The sequence below is a fragment of the Bombina bombina genome, chromosome 1 (assembly GCF_027579735.1).
Source record: "Bombina bombina isolate aBomBom1 chromosome 1, aBomBom1.pri, whole genome shotgun sequence".
NCBI classification, from domain to species: Eukaryota; Metazoa; Chordata; class Amphibia; order Anura; family Bombinatoridae; genus Bombina; species Bombina bombina.
Window position 1 is genome coordinate 1,291,504,708 of NC_069499.1, and position 22,205 is coordinate 1,291,526,912.

At 36.5% G+C, this 22,205-nt stretch overlaps 1 protein-coding gene across 1 annotated transcript in view; it reads left to right on the plus strand.

The window, feature by feature from the left end:
- Nucleotides 1-22,205, plus strand: part of SLC7A9 (solute carrier family 7 member 9) — a 221,666-nt gene that overhangs the window by 117,324 nt on the left and 82,137 nt on the right. The window contains exons 6-7 of the mRNA XM_053719243.1: nucleotides 2,641-2,883; nucleotides 3,623-3,748. Of these exons, the coding sequence (XP_053575218.1) occupies nucleotides 2,641-2,883; nucleotides 3,623-3,748 (369 nt within the window). The remainder of the gene's footprint in view (nucleotides 1-2,640; nucleotides 2,884-3,622; nucleotides 3,749-22,205) is intronic.

Here is a 22,205-nt window from a genome sequence, read left to right on the forward strand (position 1 = left end):
AAGAACAAGAGAGAGTGAGAGAGGAAGAACAAGAGAGAGTGAGAGAGGAAGAACAGGAGAGAGTGTGAGAGAGGAAGAACAAGAGAGAGAGGAAGAACAAGAGAGTGAGAGAGGAAGAACAAGAGAGAGTGAGAGAGGAAGAACAGAGAGAGAGTGAGAGAGGAAGAACAGAGAGAGAGTGAGAGAGGAAGAACAGAGAGAGAGTGAGAGAGGAAGAACAGAGAGAGAGTGAGAGAGGAAGAACAGAGAGAGAGTGAGAGAGGAAGAACAGAGAGAGAGTGAGAGAGGAAGAACAGAGAGAGAGTGAGAGAGGAAGAACAGAGAGAGAGTGAGAGAGGAAGAACAGAGAGAGAGTGAGAGAGGAAGAACAGAGAGAGAGTGAGAGAGGAAGAACAGAGAGAGAGTGAGAGAGGAAGAACAGAGAGAGAGTGAGAGAGGAAGAACAGAGAGAGAGTAGAACAGAGAGAGAGTGAGAGAGGAAGAACAAGAGAGAGTGAGAGAGGAAGAACAAGAGAGAGAGTGAGAGAGGAAGAACAAGAGAGAGAGTGAGAGAGGAAGAACAGAGAGAGAGTGAGAGAGGAAGAACAGAGAGAGAGTGAGAGAGGAAGAACAGAGAGAGAGTGAGAGAGGAAGAACAAGAGAGAGAGTGAGAGAGGAAGAACAGAGAGAGAGTGAGAGAGGAAGAACAGAGAGAGAGTGAGAGAGGAAGAACAGAGAGAGAGTGAGAGAGGAAGAACAGAGAGAGAGTGAGAGAGGAAGAACAAAAGAGAGAGTGATAGAGGAAGAACAGAGAGAGTGATAGAGGAAGAACAGAGAGAGTGATAGAGGAAGAACAGAGAGAGAGGGTGAGAGAGGAAGAACAAAAGAGAGAGTGATAGAGGAAGAACAGAGAGAGTGAGAGAGGAAGAACAGAGAGAGTGAGAGAGGAAGAACAAAAGAGAGAGTGAGAGAGGAAGATCAGAGAGAGTGAGAGAGGAAGAACAGAGAGAGAGTGAGAGAGGAAGAACAGAGAGAGAGTGAGAGAGGAAGAACAGAGAGAGAGTGAGAGAGGAAGAACAGAGAGAGAGTGAGAGAGGAAGAACAGAGAGAGAGTGAGAGAGGAAGAACAGAGAGAGAGTGAGAGAGGAAGAACAAAGAGAGAGTGAGAGAGGAAGAACAAAAGAGAGAGTGATAGAGGAAGAACAGAGAGAGTGAGAGAGGAAGAACAGAGAGAGAGTGAGAAAGGTAGAACAGAGAGAGAGTGAGAGGAAGATCAGAGAGAGAGGAAGATCAGAGAGAGAGTGAGAGAGGAAGATCAGAGAGAGAGTGAGAGAGGAAGAACAAGAGAGAGTGAGAGAGGAAGAACGAGAGAGAGTGAGAGAGGAAGAACAGAGAGAGAGTGAGAGAGGAAGAACAAGAGAGAGAGTGAGAGAGGAAGAACAAGAGAGAGAGTGAGAGAGGAAGAACAAGAGAGAGAGTGAGAGAGGAAGAACAAGAGAGAGAGTGAGAGAGGAAGAACAAGAGAGAGAGTGAGAGAGGAAGAACAAGAGAGAGAGTGAGAGAGGAAGAACAAGAGAGAGGAAAAACAAAGGGAGAGAGTGAGAGGAAGATCAGAGAGAGAGGAAGATCAGAGAGAGAGTGAGAGAGGAAGATCAGAGAGAGAGTGAGAGAGGAAGAACAGAGAGAGAGTGAGAGGAAGATCAGAGAGAGAGGAAGATCAGAGAGAGAGTGAGAGGAAGATCAGAGAGAGAGGAAGATCAGAGAGAGAGTGAGAGGAAGATCAGAGAGAGAGGAAGATCAGAGAGAGAGTGAGAGAGGAAGATCAGAGAGAGAGTGAGAGAGGAAGATCAGAGAGAGAGTGAGAGAGGAAGATCAGAGAGAGAGTGAGAGAGGAAGAACAGAGAGAGAGTGAGAGAGGAAGAAAAGAGAGAGGAAAAACAAAGGGAGAGAGTGAGGGTGAGAGAACGCTATACATTTATCAGATTGATCTTATTGTGAGCACCTTATATATTTTTTGATTTTTATATTAGTGCTTTAGAGGTCTGTAAAATGAAAAACCTTTTACAATTTATATGGGGATATTTTTGCAGATCTCCCTGTCAGACAGTAAACTTCAGTTTGTGGCATATTTATCAAGCTCCATATGGAGTATGCTGTCGGCATTTATCGATATGCAGCGGATATGATACACTACTTCGTATGATGTCTGCTCGCACATTGATAGATATACCCCTATAACTATTTTTACATGTTTATTTGCTGGTCTTTCATACTTGTTTGCACACAAATTTATTGCAGATGGTTTATTTTATTAAAAACAACTTGTAGACTATAAAATCAAGTTAGAATACAATATATATCGAATTATATAATTTGTACAAATCTTGTAATTAACTCTTAGGAGTGAAAGGAAACAACATATAACACTAAACAAGCAAACAAGTAAATTGCATATCATAAACCCATAGATAGAGCCGTAATAAGATGCAGCAAATGTATAGCTGAAAAGCATTTTCACTTATACAAAATGATAGATCAGTGACTTAAAATGTATTTAAGGAAGATGTTGTGAAAAGCATGAATCAATATGTATCACAAATAATAGAGTAAGTGTTTCTGTCCTGTGGGATGTGCTCTAGTAATTGTTATGCTTATTTTGAGGGGCGCTGTGTTTTGCTGAACTTGGAACCATGATCACAAAGTCTGGAGGGGAGTATCCTTACCTGATGGAAGCCTATGGACCCATACCTGCCTTTCTCTTCTCTTGGGCCAGTCTGCTTGTCATGAAACCTTCATCTTTTGCCATCATTTGCCTCAGCTTTGCTGAATATGTGTCAGCTGCATTTTACCCAGGCTGTGATCCCCCTGTGGTGGTTGTGAAGTGTCTGGCAGCTTGTGCTATCCGTGAGTATCAACCTCTTCTAAATATCAATGACCTGACCCTATCATGGATCTTCCATTTACTCTCTTCCTGCATTGAGCTTAATAAAAAACTGTTGATAACATTAAAACAAATTAGCCCTTGTTTGGCCTGTTTATTTTAACAAATCTCTCATCTAATGCTTGAAGCTTTTTCCCCTCAAACGTTCAGTAGACAACCACACATACAACTGAAAAAATCATACCACTTTATTAAACACTTTGCAGACATTTCTAATCATGTTTCAACTATCTATAGCATATTTTCTTTTGCATTCAACCAGGGAGTAAACTAAACCATACTAGCTTGTCCAGTGGCTAGTAACCCCCTCTGGGGTAGCCTCTTTTTGCCCAGAATGTCCCTTTAACATAACTTTTGTGCAGTATATCAGTCTGCTCTTGTCTAAAAAGCACAGTCCCGCTGGAAATACCAGGCAGTCTTCCTCGGAACCATGGCAATCTCCTACATTTCAGCCTTCTACTGGCCTCATCAGTGAGGTGCAGCCATCTACTATAGCTCTAGGCACATTGAACATCTTTTCTTTTACCATTTGAATCTTCTTATAGTTTCCAAAGCTTTTCCATTTTTTAGAAACGGGTTGATACCACCAACATTTCCATTTTAAATCACATTATTGATTAATTATATTGCATTTATGTCAGCCAATGACATTGTTATTTATTTGCTGTAATTATAAATATGTTTTGCATTTGTTCCCTTTAGTGACCATCTCCACGATTAATGCTATGAGTGTGAAGCTGGCAAGCTATGTTCAGATATTCTTTACAGCAGCAAAGATGATAATTGTGATAATAATTATCGTAAGTGGAATTGTTTTACTAGCACAAGGTACGTCTTCTATTCTATGTACACACAATAATAATACATTAATTGTCTGCTATAATTTATTTTATAAGGATTAGTATTTCAATTAAAAACTAAATTCATACACATGTTTTGTGATCCCTGATCATGCAGGTAGCAGTAAGATAAAGAAAATTAGGCAAAAAAAATTGTATACTGCAGATTTAATGAGAGCATATTTATGTTCATTTATTGTGTACAATTTGAAGGGACAGTCTAGTCAAAATTAAACTTTTATGATTCAGATAGGGCATGCAATTTTAAACTTTCCAATTTGTTTTGTTCTCTTGTGAAAGCTAAAGCTAGGTAGACTCATATGCTAATTTCTAAGCCCTTGAATGCCGCCTCTTATCTCAGAGCATTTGACAGTTTTTCACAGCTAGGCAGTTCTAGTTCATGTGTGCCATATAGATAACATTGTGCTCACATACGTGGAGTTACTTATGAGTCAGCACTGATTGGCTAAAATGCAAGCCTGTCAAAAGAACTGAAATAAGGGGATAGTCTGCAGAGGATTAGATACCAGGTAATCACAGAGGTAAAAAATATATTAATATAACTGTGTTGGTTATGAAAAACTGTAGAATTGGTAATAAAGAGATTTTCTATTTTTTTTTTTTAAACAAAAACATTCTGTAGAAGAATGCATGGGGGGGTGTCTGTACAGCGATCCCGAGTGGTCACATTCTTCAGAGCTCCTGTTGATACTCCACTAAACCGCCGTTTTAAGGAGAAATCTAACAGTGAAAAATAATCTCTTAACTTCATTAAGGCATCCTACTACGTACGGGCTTTTACAATCATTCAAAAAAGCTGTATTTATGATATAGTAGACTGAAACAGACATCTGAGGCCTAGGGCAGCGGCCCATTATAGGTAGAGCTACCCCCCTCGATAATCCAAGATACTTGGCCGCAGCCAAGACCACTGGCAAACCTGTTAGGATCTTCTCAATCCTATTCACAGCAAAGGGGAATCATAAAGAAGCAGATTAAGACCAAAAAAAAGGCTAACAATACAAAAAAGCGCCACTACGCTGCAACTAAAATGGCCGCTACAGGAGACATGCCGCCTCAAGATTCCCTAAATACTTGCTGGTACAGATTTGAGGCTCTTTGCCAGAGACTAATTGATAAAGCCCCATCAGACTTCCCGATTAATTAATTATTTGCTATAAGTGCTACAACTGTGCAGGTAGAGGATCCATCAGAAGCCAACAGTCCTATATAGGTCAACAGAGAAAAAGAACCTCAATACATAGAGATGGCTCCTCAGTGTGTGAGTCATCAGATAACATGGAACTTTTGGACAATCCAGAAGGTCACTATGCAGTAACCCCAAAGGCACCTATTGCGCTAAACATAGCTAAGAAGACCAACTTGGCTTTTGGCACTTACAACCAGCCGCCACGGATAAAAGAACACTTGACAGAGATTGCAGACTTGCGGGAGTTTGCGGGGTGCTTCCGCGGGACCGCGAGTATGAAACCACCATATTAATCATTTGTGATCACCGCAACACCGGATAACGGTAAAGGACTCATACTTGGGGTTGGGGCTGTTCACACGCAGATGAATAACACGCACCTCAGGGCTACACATGGATCTACATTGCGTCCCTGTCAAGCACCAAGGTGCTTTAACAGAACTGTACAGAGAGATTGTCATCCTTTTCAACAATCTAAGGCATTGGGTTGAAGGCACGTTTGATCCCTGAAGCTGAGACCCACTCTGCCACAAAGACATGAGCATTTAGAATGGCTCATTTAATAGTTCTTTGAATAGTCGGATCTTGGATTAACAGTTTAGCGTTTTATCACTCTGCAGTTACTAGCTGGGTGATTCTTTTAGAACCTCACATTTCGCGAGGTCTGGGCAGTAAGTTTGATCAGTTCAATATAGCCCAGCATGTATAACATGTTACTCAGTATATTACTATTTCACATGCCTTTATTTTTATGTTACACTTTTAATATTAGCAATAAAGCACAGGTTTTTACATTATTCAATTGTCACTTGCCTCAACCCTGCAGAATATATTTGCTGCATTACTTATTATAGTTAGACACTATATCATACACTAAACTTGCTGTCATTACATTTGTATGAATGTTTAGTATGGGGGTATGTGGGGGGCCCCATGAGATTTACTTAAAGAGGACAGTGAATCAAATGCACTTACAAACAGCATGACCTTCTTTTGGCATAGTTTTGTTTATATTTTTTGTGTCTAACATTACATTATAATTCCGATTATCCTAGCTTGTGAAGGTATAATCTAGATTTTTTTAAAGACACAGAGACAAGTATTTTGCATACTTTCTTTTACTACTCAGAATGCGGCACTTTAAAGAAATAACAAAGCATCATCAGATACAATAATATTAAAACAGAACAGAAAACAAATAACAATAAGTAGCTAAAGTGTGAGCTAACTTATAACACCAGAAAAAAAGTGACTAATCAGAGTAGGAATAGTTTCCATAAACTGACCAATACGCAGCCAAACCTCCTCTTTCTTGTCTGATGCTCACAATGGAGGAATTTGAGAGAACAATAAAAAGTCCTAACAGTCCAAAATGCATAACAATAAACATGTGAAGATGAAACTGAAGACTTGACTTGAATACATCTTGAAAGTGAAGATCTTGCTTGCAGAATGAAACCTGGACCAAGATCTACTAGACTGAAGACGATCCTCTTGCATTGAAGGTATGAATCCAGAGAGGAGAAAATGATTCCTTTCAGTTAGAAACTGTCAAAACAAAATTCATTAAAAATATGTAACCATTAAAGGGTGGGAAAAAACAACAACATGTGAGGTGGGAAAATACTCGTCTCTGTGTCTTTAATTAAATCTAGATTATACCTTCACAAGCTAGGATAATCAGACTTTTATTACAAAACCAGAGACTCCTATTTTGCAAGTTTAAAGCAACTATGAAAATAAATTAAGCGAGGCATGTTGAATGGGTCTAAAGAAAAACTGTTTAAAAATAGAATCAGATGACCAATCGGCAGCACTCAGAATCTGTTGAAGAGGAGCAGACTTAAAAAAAAAGGCTTTTGAAGCTGCATAACCTCTGACTGAATGAGCTGAAAAAGAAATGTCAATCCCAGCTTCTTTCATGACCCATTTGACCTACCTGGCAATGGAGGTTGAAGTGATAGGAGCTGAGGAGGAATAAAATAAATAAGTTGGTTATCAGATGGTTTTCTGAAAGACAAAGTTCTGGATTCATAAGTTTTTAGAAATTCAACCACACATAAAGAAGGAAGGAAGGAAGGGATAAAAAATAGAAGTAGAAAAAGTCTTAGTTCTACAGGACAGAAAAAAGGTAACTCCCTCCGGAGAAAAACGTTTAGTGTTCTAGTCTAGGGCTCTAACATCAGAAACTCTATGAAAAGATATTAAACAAAGAAGAGTAGCAAGTTTAGCGGAAAGTTGTTTTAGGGACAAAGAAACATCATCAGGCCAAGATTTGAAGAGAGAAAAAATTAGATCCACATCCCAGAAAAATGAATGTTTAGGGACCGTGGGGCATTTTAATCTAATAGCTTTCAGCACCCTACAAACTAAAGGATGTTTGCCAACAGAAAAATTATTAATTAAGTTATGTCTAGCAGAAACAGCAGAACAATGAATGTTAATAGACCTATAAGCTAGACATGATTCAAAAAGATGAGACAGATAGTTAATGATATCACTCAGATCCGAAGAAAAGGGATCCAGGTCTCTCCGCAAGCACCAGCTAGTCCATTTAGACCAGGCGGCAAAGTAGCATCTACGAGTACCTGGGGCCCAAGACTCTTGCATGAGCGATTTAGCTCCATCCGAAAGGCCTCGGAGAGTCCAGGGTCCCCTGAGATCATCCATACCACTAGGCAGAGAGAGCTTTGGAGAACTAGATTGTGAAAATTGCCTTCTGGATCTGTGAGATGGGGAAGAAGAGGAAACAGAATTGGAACATTGATGGACATCTCCAATAGGCAGGGATACCACATCTGATTCGGCCATAGGGGGGTCACTATCATTAAGGACAGAAGATCCCTGCGAACAGTTGAAATTGTCCTTGGGATCATTGAGAAAGGAGGAAACGCGTATACTCCCAGAAGTGGCCACGGATGTAGGAAGGCATCTATGGCCACTGCATCCGGATCTGGACGCCAGCTGAAATAAGGATGAATCTGAAAATTGATCCTGAATGGAAAGAGATAAAAAAGGGACCCCTGAGAGACTAAAGAGAGAAAAAGGCTCCTGTCTAATTTCCAGTCGCTGAAATCTGTCAAATGCCGAGAGCCCCAATCCGCTGCGGAATATTATTGTCCTGGAATATATTCTGCCTTGACCGAGATATTCCTGTCCAAACAAAGATGAATAAAATCTTTGGTGATATTGGAAAGATCTCTGGATTTGGGGCCTCCTAAACTGGAGAAGAACATTTGGCAAAACTCTTGACTGCAAACGAGGCAGCCAATAATTTTTAACAATTGATATGAAAATATTTCTCTTCCACAGTCCATTTGCCACCTGTAATGGAGGGACCACAATGAGCTACCCAGCCTGAACGACTGGCGTTGGATTCTATGATAAAAACGGGAGTCTTCCCTAAGATGGCTCTCCCATTCCAAGCTGCTAAATTGGAAAGCCACCAATAAAGCTCCTCTTTGACTGCTGGAGATAAAGAAATCAAATGAGAATAAGAAAAACCTTTCCTCAAATGAAGAATCTTAAATCTCTGGAGCTCGCACTAATGTAAAGGGGCAGGGAATATAGCCTGAATAGAGGATGATAGTAAACCTTCTATCCTGGCTATAGGCCCGATAGGAACAGAATCTTTGGATAAAGTTTTGGAAATTTCTTTCTTGATATTCTTCACTTTGTCTGAAGGAAGACTCAAGGTAGAGAAAACAGTATCTATCTGAAAACCCAAGAAAATCAGAGATCTGGTTGGAGAAAGGATCAATTTCTGCTTGTTCACAATAAAACCTAAGGATTCTAATAAGGTTATTGTGGAAAACAAGTGATTTTGAAGAGAGAGAATTTTGGTCCATAATTAGGATGTTGTCCAAATAAATTATCAGACAAACACCCCGAAGTCTCAACAAAGCCACAACAGGTTTGAGTAATTTGGTGAAAATCCAAGGGGCAGACGACAGACCGAAGGGGAGACAGGTGAAATTCCAAAATTACTCCTTCCAACAGAACGTCAAAAACTTCCAATGTTCTTGGGCAATGGGCACAGTTAAATAAGCATCTGAGAGATCTAGACAAACTAACCAATCGTTTTCTCTGAAACATTCTCTCAACAGATGAATACCTTCCATTTTGAAATGATGGTATGCAACATAAGCATTTAGGGATTTTAGATTTATAACTGGTCTGAACTTATTGTTTTTCTTTTTTACCAGAAATAAGTTGCTTAAATAAATATTGTGAGGTTGAAGTACGGGAGCATTGCTTGTTTTGAAAAAAGGTTGAAATTTCGTTTTGGAACAGAATTTTGTATTCTTGGGAAAATTGAATGGGATGAGGAAACTTTATTTGAACTGGAAGGGAAATTAATTCTATGTGTATGCCTGTTACTGCCTGAAGAACCCAAGGATCTGCAGTAATTGAAGCCCAATTTTGAGCAAACAAAGCGATTCTGCCACCAATTCTGTCTGGGGAAAAAAGAACATGGGAAGGAAATAACATATTTACCTGGAGCCTGTCTTGATCTTGCTCTGCCTCTGAAACCTCTTTGATTCCATAGTCGAGCTTGTGATGGAAAGAAGGAAGAGGTTGAAGGTTCTTAAAAACATCTTTGGAATTGAGATTGATATTGGGAAGGATATTGGCTTTGATGGGATTGGAAATATTGAGACCTAGATAAGTATGGGTGATGGCCTGGAAAAGCGGCCTCTGCCTCTCCCGCCCTGTCAGAGAAATTTTGATTGGGGTAAAAAAATTATTAACTGAAGTCCTAACTTTATTCAGATTAGAAAAGGTATTAACATATTGGTTTAGATCTTGGAGATAAGTATCGCCAAAAAGAAGACCATTATCATCAAAGGCAAGGTCATTAGAGGCGAAATCTGTAATTTTAGGATCCATTTTGCGTACATTGTTGCAACGCCTCTCTAGAGACATAGCAGTATTAGTATTGCCAACAAAACAGAGAAGCCTTTGCACCCATTCTCGAACTATATATGAGGGTCTAAAGGGGCATTCTTCAACACCTTGTTCTGACATTTTAAAACAATTTAGTGATTGGGCCCACAGTATTTAGCAATTTATCCTGACAGATTTTCCACGATCTGTCTATACCTTTCTTTAATTTGTAACCTGGGGCGCCAATGAATTTTAAAATTTTGGGATCTACTTCAGGTGTAATAGAAGCATTTTTTGGGAGTAAAGGACGAGGACACTCAGCTCTCATTTTAGTATGTGTTTGCTTTTTTAGAGGTTTTCTGAGTTGAAAATCTATGAATTTAGCAACATTAATAGATGGGTACCATTCGGCAGAACGAGGGTGGTGCAACTTATCAGAGTTAAATCTGGGATTCCCTAAGCAATCCATAAACTACACGTCTTCCTCATTACATTTTTTTTATTTTTTTAGACATTTTCTTATGCTTCTTAGCTACTGGGGAATATTCTGAATCATTACAAAAAGAATCCAAATTGATGTCAGTATATTCATCCCCATTAGAACTATTAGATTCTGAGGAAGAAATTTTTCAAAAGTCTTAGACATTTTTTTATTTAGATTTAGAATATTACTTTAGAATCTCCCATTTAGGTACGCTTGGGATGCAGGGTTCTTTTAACAGCGGTTTTAGTTCCTTTGCTGTGCGGAATTGATGAATCAGAAAGCAATTGACGAGACTTTGAAATTAGTTTTTTACTTGATTTAACAGAAATAGAAGGATTTTTCTTTTTTAAAGATTTTTTTAGTCTCTTTAATACCTTTTAATGAAGACCTTTTATTAAATAAATTATTAATAGATGAATCAATCATAGACTGAACAGTTTGTGCAGTTAGTGGAATAGAACTCTCTGTAGGTTCAGACATTATATCAAAAGTATTAAATCTAAAATACCATACATAAACTTTGAGGTAAATTTGAACTATAGCCACAAGATGGCAACAGAGCCTAAGCTATAACTAAATTAACTTGCTAACAAATAACTAACAATGTGAGTAGCAACATGGAAATTTTTAGGCTGACGATGCACAAAATTGCAACAAAATTACAAAGAGAGGGACCGGAGTGATGCGATGCGTGTCACAAGATGGCAGAGACGTCAGCAAGGTAAACAGGCGGGAAAAATATAAGGGAACGGCCCACAAAATGGCGGCGGGAGGCGCACGCAATAAAAGATGTTGAGAGGCTCCACGCAGCAGGAGATTAAGACAAACAGCAGAAAAAAACGGGAAGTTTAGAAAGAAGAAAGAGAAGGTAAAGGGAGGGGAAAAGAACAAAAAAACGGAAAGACAATAAAATATAAAACATGGAAAAATAAAAACGAAACAGAAACAATTAAATGTGAAATAAATAAAAATGAAAACAAAATAAACGTTACAAGAAAAAATAAAACAATTAAATATTTTGCACAATTAAACAACAATATCTATCTAGAGTAGAATATTTTGCATGACTTATCTCAGAGATGAGCAGCAAAAGAAAGAGGTTTCGCTGCGTATTGGTCAGTTTATGGACACTATTCCTACTCTGATTGGTCACTTTTTTCCTGGTGTTATAAGTTACCTCACACTTTAGCTACTTCTTGTTATTCTTTGTTTTCTGTTCTGTTTTAATATTATTGTGTCTAATGATACTTTGTTATTTCTTTAAAGTGCTGCATTCTGAGTAGTAAAAGAAAGTATGCAAAATAGGAGTCTCTGGTCTTGTAATAAAATCCTAACAGCTGTGTTACACTTCTGACTTTCACAAGCTCTTCATTATGATATTGCATAGATCAGTGATTTTCAACCTTTTTTTTACCGTGGCACACTTTTTTACATTAAAAAATCCTGCGGCACACCACCATCCCAAAATTTTACAAAATCACACATTGTAGCCTAATACAGTATGTATATATATATATATATATATATATATATCAAGAAATATGTACAGGAGGGATGCATATGCTTTAAGCTAGTTATCCTAAGGTGGCCTAGACCGGCTATACCTTACTAAACTTTGTAATTGTGGTGCAGACCCTTTTAAATTATGAAATGTTTTTATTAACAAGAGAAATCATCCAGAATAAATCAATCAAGATGAAAAAAGACAGGGATTTCAGCACTCTTTTTGAAAAAAATATTTTTTACTAGCGTAATAGTAAAGATAGATAACAAGGGTGTAGGCAGAGTAGGCCCTTCCCCCCTCACAATGTGAAAAGTGAAATATATACAAAGCAGTTATTTTGGTCAATTGCAACATATACACACCATAATAGTAGTAATAGCTGTGTCATACATAATACACTGAACCTGACCGGTCAGGGGATGTGCGAGTAAAAATACTTGAGAAATGCTTATATCAACAAGTAATGTGGTAGCGACTTAGGTATTGCAAGGCATGTCATTCTCTCTACACCCTGCTGCACACAGCACCCCATATTAGAGGTCACAGCTGGGCAGGTATATGAAAAATGGGATCTAAGAGAGAAATGACAGTCTTATAGATACGGTAAGTTAATATCAGGCATATAGATGCCTACACCCTTGTTATCTATCTTTACTATTACGCTAGTAAAAAATATTTTTTTCAAAAAGAGTGCTGAAATCCCTGTCTTTTTTTCATCCTGATTGATTTATTCTGGATGATTTCTCTTCTTAATAAAAACATTTCATATATATATATATATATATATATATATATATATATATATATATATATATATATATATATATAGTAGAATGAAAATGTCCACAGCTCTCCAATGCTAGAAAATTTCTTTTATTAGGACAAAATAGCGACGTTTCGAGGCTAATGCCTCTTAATCATGCATAGGCTATTACAAACTTATCACACCTTATATACCTGTTGGTTTGGCGCCACAGGGCCCACAACCTGTTAAAAATAGTGACACCTGCTGGTGTTCTTATATATTACATTAAAAAAGCATTTATACACAATTATATACACATGCTTATAGAAATTGTATGATTTACTGATGTAACAAGACAAGATTGTATCTTTTTAGAATTTTAAAGAAATTCACATGGTTAATTTTAAACCATTTAGATAGTACACTTGTTATAATGAAAAAGGTTAATTCATGAGATGATAGCAAGGAAATTTCTAGCTATAGTGGATTTCTATTATGTACTGATCCAATATTAAACGAAGATAAAAGTTTAATTCTTAATTTTATCTTATGAAAATTATTTTATTAAATTATATTGGATAAGAGTATTGTAAAGCTGGTTTAATATTGCTAATAATGAAACTATTATAAGTCCCATATAGTGTAACCTTTATTTGAACATACTATAGCATACTTAAAGGTAAACTGACAGATCTAGTTCTCTGTTTAGGCCTCTAGGAGCCAATGTTTCTAGTTTATGAATCCACCATGATTCTTTCTGCTTTAATAAAGTTTCCCTATCTTGGCCACTTCTCTGGGGTTTTATCTGATCAATCACTTGCCATCTCATTTGACTGATATTGTGGCCTTTTTTCTATGAAATGACTAGATACTGGGGCCTCTTTGTTTTTACAGCGTATATTAGAGCGATGTTGGCTCATCCTATCTTTTACTTTACGAGTGGTCTCTCCCAAGTAAACCAGAGAACATGGACACTTAATTAAGTATACAACGTGTGTAGTGTCACACGTATAGAAACCTCTGATATCATATCTTGTACCATTATGGGGATGATGGAAAAATTTGCCTTTAATTATGGAGCTACAGCTCATGCAATTTAAGCATGGGTATGTGCCATAGTTTTTACTACCTATATGGGTTTGAATACTGCCTTTGCTTGGACCCACATCAGATTTTACCAAGTGATCTCTCAAATTTTTTACACGTCTGTGGGCCATTAGGGGAGGGTTTTTGAAGATAGGTATTTTGTCATTACAGTCACTAAGTATATGCCAATGTTTTCTTATGCTTTTAGTAATTTCTTTACTATAGTGACTGTACTGCGAAACAAAGACCATCCTGTTCTCTTTTTGTTTAGTGGTATTATTCTTATTATGTGGCTTTAATACCTCATGTTTCTTTTCTTCAATTAACCTAGCTGGGTAGCCTCTTTCAATAAATTTGTGTGCCATTTCATCTATACGTTGATTACATTTCTGGGTGTTACTCACTATTCTTTTTACACGAAGAAGCTGGCTCTTAGGTAGAGATTCTACCAGAGGTCTTGGGTGAAAGCTGTCAAATCTAAGTAAGGTGTTTTTATCAGTATTTTTAGTATACAAATCAAACTCTAATATATTGGCAGCTTTTATAACCTTAGTATCTAAGAACGTTATACTTTCTTCACTATAAGTGATAGTCAATTCCAGACCTTGAACAGATGAATTTACCTCTCTAACAAATTTTTCCAGGGATCCAATGTCTCCCCACCACACGCCAAAGACATCATCTATGAATCTCCACCAGATGGAGCCATATTCTTTAAAGATGGTATTCTCATAAATGATTTTCTCTATCTCATTCATGAAAAGATTGGCGTATGATGGGGCCACATTGGATCCCATGGCTGTTCCTCTCAACTGTACATACCATTCATCTTCAAATAGAAAATAGTTCCAAAACAAAATTAGTCTTAATAGTTCTTCAATGAATTTACCCTGTTTCCTAGTACATATATTGTTATTCAATAAATTTTTCATGACAATAGAAATACCTGTTTCATGTTTTATACATGTATATAAGCTTTTTACATCCATAGTGAAAAGTATGTACTTACTAGAGGGGAATTCTAGACTTTTGGCTTTTGCAAGAAAATGATTAGTATCCTTAATATATGAAGACATTTTGTTAACCTCTAGTTGCAAAATTTTATCTATAAATATAGAAATGTTAGAAAATACCGATTGAACACTGGAGACAATAGGCCTGCCAGGAGGTCTTTTTACATCCTTATGGACCTTAGGAACACAATAGAATATAGGGGTTCTGGGATTCTGTACAAAAAGATATTCTTTTAGCTTTTTATCTATGATGTGATCATTATAAGCTTGTTCTAAAATGTATATAATGTATAATGTGTATATATATATATATACACGCACACACACACTGTACTGTGCTGTCATGCCATGCCTCCTACAAACTATACATGACATATTTAAATATATATTTAAAAAATAGACATGTGCACGGCTAAAAAAATTCGGTTCGTTTTCGGTTCGGATCGATTCAGACTTTTCGAATTTCGGTTCGGATCGAATAGGATTCGGCAAAATTTGAATAAATTAGTTTCGGATTTATTCGGATCCGAATAAATTAGTTTCGGATTTATTCGGATTCGGCTGAATTCGGTTCTATTCGGTTCCGAAATTCGGTATGTTTTTAGTACACTAACACCCATTTAGTACACTAAGTCACTAACACCCATAAACTACCTATGAACCACTAAACCGAGGCCCCCCCACATCGCAAACCCTATAATAACATTATTTAACCCCTAATCTGCCGATCGGATATCGCCGCAACCTACATTATAACTATTAACCCCTAATCTGCTGTCCCTAACACCGCCGACCCCTACATTATAGTTATTAACCCCTAATCTGCCCCCCCAACGTCGCCGCAATCTAACTACAAGTATTAACCCCTAATCTGCCGACCCGATATCGCCGCCTACATTATAGCTATTAACCCCTAATCTGCTGTCCCTAACACCGCCGACCCCTACATTATAGTTATTAACCCCTAATCTTCCCCCCTCAACGTCGCCGCAATCTAACTACAAGTATTAACCCCTAATCTGCCGACCCGATATCGCCGCCTACATTATAGCTATTAACCCCTAATCTGCTGTCCCTAACACCGCCGACCCCTACATTATAGTTATTAACCCCTAATCTGCCCCCCCCAACGTCGCCGCAATCTAACTACAAGTATTAACCCCTAATCTGACGACCCGATATCGCCGCCGCCTACATTATAGCTATTAACCCCTAATCTGCTGTCCCTAACACCGCCGACCCCTACATTATAGTTATTAACCCCTAATCTGCCCCCCCAACGTCGCCGCAATCTAACTACAAGTATTAACCCCTAATCTGCCGACCGCAAATCGCCGCCACTATAATAAATGAATTAACCCCTAAACCGCCGCACTCCCGCCTCGCAAAAACTATAATACATTTTATTAACCCCTAATCTGCCCTCCCTAACATCGCCGCCACCTACCTACAATTATTAACCCCTAATCTCCCGCCCCCAACGTCGCCGATATAATAAGGTTATTAACCCCTAAGTCTAACCCTAACACTAACACCCCCTAACTTAAATATAATTTAAATAAAACGAAATAAATTTACTATAGTTAAATAAATGAATCCTATTTAAAACTAAATACTTACCTGTAAAATAAACCCTAATATAGCTGCAATATAACTAATAGTTACATTGTAGCTATTTTAGCATTTATATTTATTTTACAGGCAACTTTGTATTTATTTTAACTAGGTACAATAGCTATTAAATAGTTATTGACTAATTAATAGCTACCTAGTTAAAATAATTACAAAATTACCCGTAAAATAAATCCTAACCTAAGTTACAATTAAACCTAACACTACACTATCATTAAATAAATTAACTATAAGTACCTACAATTAAATAAACTAAAGTACAAAAAAACCCCCACTAAATTACAAAAAAAACCAAACACTAAATTACAAAAAATAAAAAAATATTACAAGAATTTTAAACTAATTACACCTAATCTAAGCCGCCTAATAAAATAACAAAGCCCCCCAAAATAAAAAAAATGCCCTACCCTATACTAAATTACAAAAGTTAACAGCTCTATTACCTTACCAACCCTTAAAAGGGCCTTTTGCGGGGCATGCCCCAAAGAAAACAGCTCTTTTGCCTGTAAAAAAAAAAGCACAATACACCCCCCCCATATTACAACCCACCACCCACATACCCCTACTCTAACCCAAACCACCCTTAAATAAACCTAACACTACCCCCCTGAAGATCTCCCTACCGTGTCTTCACCCAGCGGGCCGAAGTCTTCATCCGATGGGGCAGAAGAGTACATCCAGACCGGCAGAAGTCTTCATCCAAGCGGGGCAAGAAGAGGTCTTCCATCCATCATACAAGTACCAAAATACAAACAAACACTAAATTACCAAAAATAATAAAATATTACAATAATTTTAAACTAATTACACCTAATCTAAGCCCCCTACTAGCTATTAATATAGCTACAATATAACTAATAGTTACATTGTAGCTATTTTAGGATTTATATTTATTTTACAGGCAACTTTGTATTTATTTTAACTAGGTACAATAGTTATTAAATAGTTAATAACTATTTAATACCTACCTAGCTAAAATAAATACAAATTTACCTGTAAAATAAATCATAACCTAAGTTACAATTACACCTAACACTACACTATCATTAAATTAATTAAATAAATGAATCCTATATAAAACTAAAGACTTACCTGTAAAATAAACCCTAATATAGCTGCAATATAACTAATAGTTACATTGTAGCTATTTTAGCATTTATATTTATTTTACAGGCAACTTTGTATTTATTTTAACTAGGTTCAATAGCTATTAAATAGATATTGACTATTTAATAGCTACCTAGTTAAAATAATTACAAAATTACCTGTAAAATAAATCCTAACCTAAGTTACAATTAAACCTAACACTACACTATCATTAAATAAATTAACTACAAGTACCTACAATTAAATACAATTAAATAAACTAAACTAAAGTACAAAAAAAACCCCACTAAATTACAAAAAATTAAAAAATGTTACAAGAATTTTAAACTAATTACACCTAATCTAAGCCCCCTAATAAAATAACAAAGCCCCCCAAAATAAAAAAATGCCCTACCCTATACTAAATTACAAAAGTTAACAGCTCTATTACCTTACCAGCCCTTAAAAGGGCCTTTTGCGGGGGCATGCCCCAAAGAAAACAGCTCTTTTGCCTGTAAAAAAAACCCACAATACCCCCCCCACATTACAACCCACCACCCACATACCCCTACTCTAACCCAAACCCCCCTTAAATAAACCTAACACTACCCCCCTGAAGATCTCCCTACCTTGAGTCGTGTTCACCCAGCCAGGCCAAAGTCTTCATCCGATGGGGCAGAAGAGGACATCCAGACCGGCAGAAGTCTTCATCCAAGCGGGGCAAGAAGAGGTCTTCCATCCATCAGAAAAGTACCAAAAAACAAACAAACACTAAATTACCAAAAATAATAAAATATTACAATAATTTTAAACTAATTACACCTAATCTAAGCCACCTACTAGCTATTAATATAGCTACAATATAACTAATAGTTACATTGTAGCTATTTTAGGATTTATATTTATTTTACAGGCAACTTTGTATTTATTTTAACTAGGTACAATAGTTATTAAATATTTAATAACTATTTAATAACTACCTAGCTAAAATATATACAAATTTACCTGTAAAATAAATCCTAACCTAAGTTACAATTACACCTAACACTACACTATCATTAAATTAATTAAATAAATGAATCCTATTTAAAACTAAATACTTACCTGTAAAATAAACCCTAATATAGCTGCAATATAACTAATAGGTACATTGTAGCTATTTTAGCATTTATATTTATTTTACAGGCAACTTTGTATTTATTTTAACTATGTAAAATAGCTATTAAATAGATATTCACTGTTTAATAGCTACCTAGTTAAAATAATTACAAAATTACCTGTAAAATAAATCCTAACCTAAGTTACAATTAAACCTAACACTACACTATCATGAAATAAATTAAATAAATTAACTACAAGTACCTACAATTAAATAAAATGAAATAAACTAAACTAAAGTACAAAAAAACAAACACTAAATTACAAAAAATAAAAACATATTACAAGAATTTTAAACTAATTACACATAATCTAAGCCCCCTAATAAAATAACAAAGCCCCCCAAAATAAAAAAAATGCCCTACCCTATACTAAATTACAAAAGTTAACAGCTCTATTACCTTACCAGCCCTTAAAAGGGCCTTTTGCGGGGGCATGCTCCAAAGAAAACAGCTCTTTTGCCTGTAAAAAAAAACACAATACCCTCCCCCCCACATTACAACCCACCACCCACATACCCCTACTCTAACCCAAACCCCCCTTAAATAAACCTAACACTATCCCCCTGAAGATCTCCCTACCGTGTCTTCACCCAGCGGGCCGAAGTCTTCATCCGATGGGGCAGAAGAGGACATCCAGACCGGCAGAAGTCTTCATCCAAGCGGGGCAAGAAGAGGTGTTCCATCCATCAGAAGTCTTGATCCAGGCGGCATCTTCTCTGATCATCCATCCGGAGCGGAGCGGCAGCATCCTGAAGACATCCAACGCAGAATATCCTCTTCTTTCTTGATCCGACGACTAAATGACTGTACCTTTAAGTGACGTCATCCAAGATGGCGTCCCTTGAATTCCAATTGGCTGATAGGATTCTATCAGCCAATCGGAATTAAGGTAGGAAAAATCTGATTGGCTGATTCAATCAGTCAATCAGATTCAAGTTCAATCCGATTGGCTGATCCAATCAGCCAATCAGATTGACCTCGCATTCTATTGGCTGATCGGAACAGCCAATAGAATGTGAGGTCAATCTGATTGGCTGATTGGATCAGCCAATCGGATTGAACTTGAATCTGATTGGCTGATTCCATCAGCCAATCAGAATATTCCTACCTTAATTCCGATTGGCTGATAGAATCCTATCAGCCAATTGGAATTCAAGGGACGCCATCTTGGATGACGTCACTTAAAGGTACAGTCATTTAGTCGTCGGATCAAGAAAGAAGAGGATGCTCTGCGTTGGATGTCTTCAGGATGCTGCCGCTCCGCTCCGGATGGATGAACAGAGAAGATGCCGCCTGGATCAAGACTTCTGATGGATGGAACACCTCTTCTTGCCCCGCTTGGATGAAGACTTCTGCCGGTCTGGATGTCCTCTTCTGCCCCATCGGATGAAGACTTCGGCCCGCTGGGTGAAGACACGGTAGGGAGATCTTCAGGGGGGTAGTGTTAGGTTTATTTAAGGGGGGTTTGGGTTAGAGTAGGGGTATGTGGGTGGTGGGTTGTAATGTGGGGGGGGTATTGTGTTTTTTTTTACAGGCAAAAGAGCTATTTTCTTTGGGGTATGCCCCCGCAAAAGGCCCTTTTAAGGGCTGGTAAGGTAATAGAGCTGTTAACTTTTGTAATTTAGTATAGGGTAGGGCATTTTTTATTTTGGGGGGCTTTGTTATTTTATTAGGGGGCTTAGATTAGGTGTAATTAGTTTAAAATTCTTGTAATATTTTTTTATTTTTTGTAATTTAGTGTTTGTTTTTTTGTACTTTAGTTTAGTTTATTTCATTGTATTTAATTGTAGGTACTTGTAGTTAATTTATTTAATTTATTTCATGATAGTGTAGTGTTAGGTTTAATTGTAACTTAGGTTAGGATTTATTTTACAGGTAATTTTGTAATTATTTTAACTAGGTAGCTATTAAACAGTAAATATCTATTTAATAGCTATTGTACCTAGTTAAAATAAATACAAAGTTGCCTGTAAAATAAATATAAATCCTAAAATAGCTACAATGTAACTATTAGTTATATTGTAGCTATATTAGGGTTTATTTTACAGGTAAGTATTTAGTTTTAAATAGGATTCATTTATTTAATTAATTTAATGATAGTGTAGTGTTAGGTGTAATTGTAACTTAGGTTAGGATTTATTTTACAGGTAAATTTGTATTTATTTTAGCTAGGTAGTTATTAAATAGTTATTAACTATTTAATAACTATTGTACCTAGTTAAAATAAATACAAAGTTGCCTGTAAAATAAATATAAATCCTAAAATAGCTACAATGTAACTATTAGTTGTAGCTATATTAATAGCTAGTAGGGGGCTTAGATTAGGTGTAATTAGTTTAAAATTATTGTAATATTTTATTATTTTTGGTAATTTAGTGTTTGTTTGTTTTTTGGTACTTTTCTGATGGATGGAAGACATCTTCTTGCCCCGCTTGGATGAAGACTTCTGCCGGTCTGGATGTCCTCTTCTGCCCCATCGGATGAAGACTTCGGCCCGGCTGGGTGAACACAACTCAAGGTAGGGAGATCTTCAGGGGGGTAGTGTTAGGTTTATTTAAGGGGGGTTTGGGTTAGAGTAGGGGTATGTGGGTGGTGGGTTGTAATGTGGGGGGGTATTGTGTTTTTTTTTACAGGCAAAAGAGCTGTTTTCTTTGGGACATGCCCCGCAAAAGGCCCTTTTAAGGGCTGGTAAGGTAATAGAGCTGTTAACTTTTGTAATTTAGTATAGGTTAGGGCATTTTTTTTATTTTGGGGGGCTTTGTTATTTTATTAGGGGGCTTAGATTAGGTGTAATTAGTTTAAAATTCTTGTAACATTTTTTAATTTTTTGTAATTTAGTGTTTGTTTTTTTTGTACTTTAGTTTATTTAATTGTAGATAATTGTAGGTACTTGTAGTTAATTTATTTAATGATAGTGTAGTGTTAGGTTTAATTGTAACTTAGGTTAGGATTTATTTTACAGGTAATTTTGTAATTATTTTAACTAGGTAGCTATTAATTAGTCAATAACTATTTAATAGCTATTGTACCTAGTTAAAATAAATACAAAGTTGCCTGTAAAATAAATATAAATGCTAAAATAGCTACAATGTAACTATTAGTTATATTGCAGCTATATTAGGGTTTATTTTACAGGTAAGTATTTAGTTTTAAATAGGATTCATTTATTTAATTAATTTAATGATAGTGTAGTGTTAGGTGTAATTGTAACTTAGGTTAGGATTTATTTTACAGGTAAATTTGTATTTATTTTAGCTAGGTAGTTATTAAATAGTTATTAAATATTTAATAACTATTGTACCTAGTTAAAATAAATACAAAGTTGCCTGTAAAATAAATATAAATGCTAAAATAGCTACAATGTAACTATTAGTTATATTGTAGCTATATTAGGGTTTATTTTACAGGTAAGTATTTAGTTTTAAATAGGATTCATTTATTTAACTATAGTAAATTTATTTCGTTTTATTTAAATTATATTTAAATTAGGGGGTGTTAGTGTTAGGGTTAGACTTAGGTTTAGGGGTTAATAACCTTATTATAGTAGCAGCGACGTTGTGGGCAGGAGATTAGGGGTTAATAATTGTAGGTAGGTGGCGGCGATGTTAGGGAGGGCAGATTAGGGGTTAATAAAATGTA